The following is an 8,142-nucleotide window of genomic DNA, read 5'->3' on the forward strand; positions in this document are numbered from 1 at the left end:
CCACCCACCCACCCCTCTCTTTTTAACTGGACATTACTTAAAACCCAAACTGGACACTGCCACTGATCACGAACTCTACCCCTGGACACAGGATACTGGCCAAGATGGACCTATGGTTTGACACAATGCCAATTCTTATGTTTTTATGACAGTTATATGCAGCATGTTGAAGATTAGTATGTAAAATAAAAAGACTAAGACATAATAGATATTTTCACATAATTTCATGTATTTTCTGCATAATGATTTCCCTATTTTTCTCTCTTCCTTACTAATAAAACAGCCAGACCAAATCAGTTTGGAATGCCTGGTATAGTGCCACCGTATGTTCCTTCTCAGATGCTTAACATTCCACAGACCTCACTACAAGCAAAACCTGTGGCAAGTATTTTTTTTTTTTTTTTGCTTTTCATGTACAAGTTACTAGATGCACAAAAAATCTTAGGTAAGGATGTAAATCTCAACTTATTTTTCACAACCAACGTTGACTGACAGAACTTGTCTTGTTACTGTAAAGACTCTAAACTCCAAGGAAAGCATTTCTTATGAATGGTTTAGAAACCAACAACTTAATTCTGTACATTAAAAAAAATAGGTAAATAGCACACTTCATACAGTAACAGTATCCTTTTTGTTACTTTTGGTTAAGAAAACATCACTTTATTTTAGGCCCAGCAGATGTCCAGTCAGGGTGGTGCCCAAGGTCAGGGTCCATACCCATATAGTCTCTCTGAGCCAACCATCACCTTGGAAACAGGTGGAAAAAGTCTTTCTGAGCAGAACAACTACAGTAACATTCCTCATGAAGGAAAACATACTCCATTGTATGAACGATCCTCTCCAATAAATCCTGCTCAGAGTGGGAGCCCCAATCATGTGGATTCAACCTACTTTCCTGCCTCTTCTACATCATCTTCCTCCGACAATGATGAAGGCAATGGAGGTGCAGTGAAGTAAGTAATATTTGAGTTATCCTACGCAGTTTTTTGTTCTGTTTGTTTATAAGCATGATTTTTTCCTCCAAATGCAGAAAAAGCGTCAGGTCGCTAACAGTAAATAGGACTTTACGTATTTTTTTTGGCTTGCTGTAATTATCGACATATCTATGTGCACTCCAGCTGTCTTGCTAAAGAAACATTTTTTTTCACACTTCCTTTCTGTTTACTTTAAGAAGAAAAGATCCCAGACTCAATGAATATTTTATAAGAATCTCCTGTTTTGAACTATATGTTAAAAAAAAAATGCCTTTGCACAAAATGCTTTAGTTCTAGTAGCTGCAAGTGTGAGATTCCACTTGTATTTTTTTTGCACTTCTGTAACTTTTGGAAAACAAATGTCGCAATGAATTCTGCTGTTTATGAGATGATTAACAAACTTGGCAAATGAGGGCTCATATCCACAAAACCAGGTACATACCAGAATAGCACTGAGTGCTTCTTTGTTTTGCCTTACTAGTGTGCCCTGGCTTGGGAGTGCAGGGGTAGTTCAAACTTAAGCTCCATTATGTCTGTTTTGGCAAGGTGGTCATGTTACCTTTGATATGATTACTTCATTCTGATCTCCTAAGTAGCACTGGTGCTTTACTGCACGTTCCTGTCACCTTGCTTAGTCTACTAATCAGTTAATTAAAAAAGTGCCAGGTCCCTGTCACTTTGTATACAATCATAAATGTATATCTGTGAGCATCCCCAGTTTATGGATAACAATCTAATTCTGTTTTATCTTAAGTGGATCATGTTATTTTTGTTTTGTTTAATGACCTATTTTCACAATGAAAGTTTCCAAGTTTATAAAAGTATCAGGGGAAAACAACCTACTGTTGCATTTTTTATCTTTGACAATAATCTCTTTCAGAATAACAAGCTCTGATTTAAAAAATAGGAGTCCAGACAAATGTTATTTAATACTTGAATAATTTAGAAGTCTGAACTCTTTACTGGGGAAATTTCTGAGTAGATTGACAGGCATTGAAAATCGTTGATTTTTTTTTTCAATGTTAACATTATTTGGTCATTTTAAAAGGATCCCAGAAAATATTTTAAATTATATCAATATTTGGATTATAATTTAAAGTGAACAAATTAAGCAATATTAAAATGCCCCTCTAGGCTCTTCTGCATATTGGCATTTCTAAATTATGGTGGCTCTTGAAATTAGAGTGCTCATTTGCTAATAAAACAAAACACATGACACTTGTTAGTAATGCTAGTGAACTGTATCTTGTACTTTACACTAACTTCTATCCTTTTCTTTGTGTATTCATTCAGTCATGTCAGTGGGAACAAAATAGGCTGGGAGAAAACAGGAACCCAGTCAGAAAATCAAACACGTGGAGATTTAGGAGACCAAACAAAGGTAATTCTTTTGTATTTTGAACCTGCACATATTTGTATTTTATTTCATGGCTTTCTATTAGCTCATGAGTTAAATTTGAGAATTACTTTAAAAAAGAGACTTCACCTCAAATTTTCAAAAGTACTTGTGTTGTGGGGGATTTTTAAGAGTAAATGTCATAGATGCTAAGGTCAGAAGGGACCTCAACAGATCATCTATTTCCTGCCTCAGCAGGAAACAGTGCTGGGGTCAGATGACCCCAGCCAGATGCCTGTCCAACCTTAAAATGTACAATAAGATGCCAAAATATATTGTAATGAAAGCTATTCAATATAACAATGTACTAGAAGCAAGCCTAAAGTTATATTACACCCCTAGCTTGCCATGCCCTTCTTTGGATATTGTTGCACAGTTTGTATAGTAATGTCTTGTTTTGGATTTTAATAAAAATATAAATGACCTACACTTAGTATATTTATAGCCTGCTTTTTAAGTCCCGTAACCTTCTTAAAAGCAGTTCTAGTATGGCTGCTTCAAGATATGGTATTAGGTACTCGCTCATGGCCAGGGATCAGCAAACTACAACGTGGACTAGATCTGTCCCATCAAGCAATTTTATCTGGCCTGCAAAGTCTGGGATTGTGGCAGCCATTTGGTGGGGGCGGGGTGGGGATGTGGAAACCTGGTTGCAAGTTCAGTTCCTACCCCTTGTCAAACTGACATCATGGCGGATATGCCAAGTTTCAACCCTATTTCAGTGAGTGCTCAAATTTTGTACTTCCAATTTTAAGAATATACATGCCAGAAATAAAAGATGAACCTTTAATTTGTTCTTTGAAAAAGAAAACCACAGAAAAAGTCAGTCTAAAGAAAACTTAATCAAAGTGTCTATGAAGATATGTTTTATTTCCCCTCAAAAATAAATAAAATCCCTCAAATCCCAGTAAAATACTTCTAGCTCTGACTGTGGCATCAGCCTGATAACTGCCAGAACCTCACTTTATCTATATTTATCCTTGCAATCTACTCCCCCCATGCAATAGCCATCTGATTCTGGCATACATCATTTGCAATATGCACACTGGGTGGTTTGCAGATTATGCTACTTCTAGAAAAATTGTGTAAATAATTAAATGGATAGGTGTTTGTAATGCATAGATACATTTTTAAATGAAGTTTTTATTTAACTAACATTCTTTATAAATGTCTGTGTGCTTTTTCAGCTTCCTTTACAGTAGTGGAAGTCTATTGCATTTGCTTAGTGTGATAGGAAAAATGAGGTTTGATTTTCACAGGTGTGAGGTTCCTTCATAGAAAGGCAACCAACAATTTAGAAGGGCTTTTTCAAAGGTGAAAGGAAATTTCTGAACTTCATTGTCTCTGAAGTTTTTGGTGAATTGCCCATGGTTTTTTAATAGAATTCCACTTCCAAATGTGATGTCATATGCATTTTAGGGGGAGAGCAGTTAGTTTAACATTTGACTTTAACGCAAAGCGAGCCAACCTTGATGTTCTTTTATTCTTTGTCTCATTCATTTAGATGCAAGCTCTTTGGGCAGCAGCTGTCTCTCTGTATGTTTGTTCAGAAGAGTTGGGCCTTTATATATTACTGTAATAAAAATATATCCTAAAAATAAATATTCTTAATTGTGGTGGTGTTATTGGTCCCTCAGTGTAGGCACTCAGATGCCATTGTGCTGGGTACAATGAAAGGATCGGGATATGGCATTCCACGAGAGCCTTGGAATAGTATTCTTCTGTAATTAGTTTGTTTCCCTGTCAGTAGCAGAAGAATGCTTTTGTAAACCAGCTTGTCCAGCTGGTGGCTAAGGGGCCAGTGAGGAGCTAAGTTGTTCCCGGCTTCCTGCTTGGCCACTTTTCCCCTTATCACTGCAGCTTCAATAGCATCCAGAGTTTCTGGGCTCTCCCTCCCTCCTCTGTTTTTTGCTGCTTGCCCCCACCTCAGGGCGTGAGGCAGTGCAGCATGGCAGGGTGGAGGGAGCGGAGAGTGAGCCTGGGGCAGATGGGAATATGCTGATGGGGGACACCCCTGGTGGGGAGGATGGGAGGCATCCCTATGGAATGTGGCCTGGGAGGCCCAGACCTGGCTCACTCTGAAGCTGTCTGTACCCTATTGGTGCAGCCTATGGGGTTTTTGGCCCCTGGCTGCTTAGAAGTTGTACAGCCCGGTTGTAAACTATCTGTAGCACTTGTTGGCATCTTAAATTGTTAGGGCACATAGAACTGTGAATAGGAATCCTTAAAATAAATAGCTCTGAAATTGAAACCTTAACAAAAATAAATAAATGTGATTAAGTTGTGGCTGGTGCACTTAAGAAAATATTTTATATCTGACACCTGTTTGCTTAAAGTACATGCATTTTTTTTCTATTTTTCTAAACATTCCTCTTTTATCTAACTCTTTAAAAATCTGGGTATGCTTGAAAGTGTTGGTAGATAATCGTTTTGATTAGTATGCCTGTTTTTTGAAAGAAAATGTCTTTTCTTTGTGAATTTGGTTGCTTTTGATATTTAGAAGGATCTTACAGATCGGCCTACAATGAGCAGTGCTAATGTGCTTTGTCCCACCTGTTTTTTGCCTCTCTCAGTGTACTACTGTTCCTTGCTGCCTCTTCAGTTTGTTTGAGCTTCTTACATTTTTAAAGAATGTGCACAATGCAGAGAACTGTGAAACTATCCATTCATTAAGTGTTCTCAGATAAACCAGTGGTTCTCAAACTTTTTAGGCTCAAGGTACCCCACCATAAGTTTTCTTTAGATCTTTTTTTAAATTAAGACCATGGAAATAAAGCTGAAAAGCTACTTTTAAGGCAATACTACAGTCAAAGTTAGGTGAGCACAGGAACTCAGAAAAAAAAAAAATTTCTGGGTCACACCCTCAGTCACATGATGGAATGGTCTGACTACAGGCTAGGAACCAAGGTTTGCTACACACTTCTGAGAGAGTGAAATTCTCTTTCCTTACCAGCAGAGCAGCTTTTCTCTCTCAGTATGGGAGCAGCAGTCTCTCACACAAACAAATCAAGAATGGAGACACTTGCTGCAAGACCCCAAGCAAACCCCCTTTTCCTTCCTGCAGGTTGGATGCAGGGGCTGTCTGCTGGAAACTACTTAGGAAGCTGGGATAGTAGGTGTATGCTTTGCCTGAGTGGGATAGGCACAGAACAGACTGTGGGAGCTGCCGTGTGCAGGCATGGCCCTCATTGCCTGTTCCCAGCCTGGACCTGCAGCTCCCAATCTGTGCTGGCTTGCTCTGCCTCTTGCTTGTTCTCCACCAGCAGGACAGCAAGACTCCATTCTTGGTATTCCTTTGTTTATCATCACAGTTATCACTTAGGAATAGTTTCGTGTGTGCAGCTTGTTCAGCTACCTTTTGAGCAATTTAATTCTGTATCTTCATATGTATATAAAATCAAAAAAAAGGGTTAGTGTCTTTGTTACAGGGTAGAGGTAGAAAATCTGCCTCTGTTCTGTTAATGTACAGCTGTACTTTTCTGCACACTCAGTAAAAAAAACATTTCTTTTGTACATTTAATTACAGGCAGAAGGTTCCTCTACTGCTTCTTCAGGAAGTCAGGCAGCTGATGTCAAAGGGAATCAAGCTGGCAGCCCACAAATACCATGTCTGTTGTCAATGCCCACCAGGAATCACATGGATATTACCACTCCTCCATTACCTCCTGTAGCACCTGAAGTATTAAGAGTGGCTGAACATAGGCATAAAAAGGGATTAATGTATCCCTACATCTTTCATGTCCTAACTAAGGTATGGTACTAAAATCATGTACTGTGAAATACTAATTCTGAATAACTGACCAGGCATTTTCATAAGGGAGATGGGCTTTTGTCAGGAGTGCTGATCCCTCACTAGTGTTTCTAAAAGTATTTTTTAAACAAACAAAACGTAATTATCTGGCCCATGGTATTAAAATTGCATTGCTTGCAAAATTACCATATTTTACAGCATATAGTCCCTCTGCTGCCTTCCCTCCCCCCTTTCTGAAAACAGGGACCACTTGCAGAGAGCCCTGGCCATTGCTATGAGAACCTGGCTGCAGGCTCCCAACCCTCAGCTAGGTTTCCCTCCCTTCTGGGACCAACAGTGAACTTGTTGGTTTGGGGTAACCAAACTAAGAACACTTTGCAGAAGTCATTCTGAGTTACAGCTGGAAGCTACGCTTCTGTCTGCATGCCAGGTGTTACATTTGTTGTCAGATATATGCAGATTTCCTGCAACAAATGGTACATGCCAGGCATGCCATCCCTCCCAATGGTAGAAGGGAGGGATGGAGAGCACAGCTGCATCCCTCCCAGCTCTCAGTATGAGCCATCAGAGAGACTTGCAGCTGTGCTGTCCTTGTTGCCACTCTCTAGTAATGCAGATAGGGCTGCTGGGACAGTGGCTGCTTCGTTGGGGAAACCTGGGTTCCCCTGGCCACCCAAGGAGCCTGTCACTGAAAAGCTGATGCTGAGCAATCTGAGTGCCCTTTAAAGTGCCAATACAGTGGGGTTCACGTGCTGGCAGTTTAAAGGACACCCAGTCCTGGGTGGCTTGATAGCCAGCATGTTAAAGGCCTGAAGACCACTTGTTTGGAACGGGAGGGGAAAAAACAAAACTTGAAAACATAGATAGTATAACTAATATGGTGTTGCCAGTTTGAATCTGCCAGCAGCCTGAAACAGTAACTTAGAGAGCTGTCAACTGACTTTGACTTTTTTATGTGGGGGGTAAACACTGAAGTCTGACAGTTTAAATGACCATTTTAGTGGAAACAGCAAGCTAATATACTTATTTGTTGTTTGTGACGTAGTGGCAAACAGAGCGGTTGTATGCTACAAAGTCATGTTCCCCCTCCTAATTCCAGCGTTAAATTTTAAAAATACCTTTGCTACTCCGTTAAATAAATAGAGAAGTGGAGGGAGAGTAATTCATCCCCTTCTAGGCTATAAGAAACCTTGCCCTCTTATTGGTTGCCATAAGTTCTTCCATGACTTTGAATGGTAGAAATCCCTTTTGCCACTGTTTTGGTTCCAAAACCACTTGTATTTTCTTCTGCTGTTTCTGATATGCGTTTCTACAGTCTTGTATTTTTGAACCTGTCCCTCCACACTTGCTGGTTCCATGCATAGGCAGAATGGGATCTATTTACTTCAATCTTTTAACTTGCTTTTGTTGTTTAATAAATTGTTTTTGTGTTCCAGACTATAATTATCATTGCTGATTTAGCCCTAAGCAAGAGACTAAGCCTTGAACAGGAGCTAAAGAATAGCTGCCTAGTTGGAGAGCATGCCATTTTGGCAGTTTTTATCATGCTTCAGCTGAGAGGGGTCTGCATGAGTGCCTGTCCATAGCACTTCAAGCTTTTTAGTGCCACAAAGTTTGTAACTCTACAAAAGTAACATCTGCCAAGGCCCTTTATCTCAACCATAGCTCCTTTCTCCTGCTTTTATAACAGTGACACTGAAATGAAAAGAAGTCGTCTTTTTATTTTGAGGAATGGATGCATCCTTCATGAGAAGGAAAAAAGTAATTTTTTTCTGTTTCATAGATTTCATAAACGTATTAGGGATGGAAGGGACCTCGGAAGATCGAGTCCAGCCCCCCGCCCAAAGGGCAGGAAGTCAGCTGGGGCCATAGGATCCCAGCAAGATAAGCATCCAATTTACTCTTGCAGGTGTTCGATGTAGGTGCTTGAACCACCTCCGATGGCAGGCTGTTCCAGACCTTGGGGGCTAGGACAGTAAAGAAATTCTTCCTTATGTCCAGCCTGAAATTGTCTTGCAGGA

General features: G+C 39.9%; 1 protein-coding gene across 3 annotated transcripts in view; it reads left to right on the top strand.

Moving 5' to 3' along the window:
• The window catches only part of FAM120A (family with sequence similarity 120A), a 93,424-nt gene that overhangs the window by 42,015 nt on the left and 43,267 nt on the right, over positions 1-8,142 (top strand). For 2 of the 3 annotated variants that reach the window (XM_019505044.1, XM_019505045.1), the window contains exons 6-9: positions 284-381; positions 670-953; positions 2,268-2,355; positions 5,897-6,121. In XM_019505044.1, the coding sequence (XP_019360589.1) occupies positions 284-381; positions 670-953; positions 2,268-2,355; positions 5,897-6,121 (695 nt within the window). The remainder of the gene's footprint in view (positions 1-283; positions 382-669; positions 954-2,267; positions 2,356-5,896; positions 6,122-8,142) is intronic. The other variant, XM_019505047.1, reaches the window with a different exon arrangement.

This window comes from Gavialis gangeticus, unplaced genomic scaffold (genome assembly GCF_001723915.1).
Source record: "Gavialis gangeticus isolate Ggan-Ray unplaced genomic scaffold, GavGan_comp1, whole genome shotgun sequence".
NCBI classification, from domain to species: Eukaryota; Metazoa; Chordata; order Crocodylia; family Gavialidae; genus Gavialis; species Gavialis gangeticus.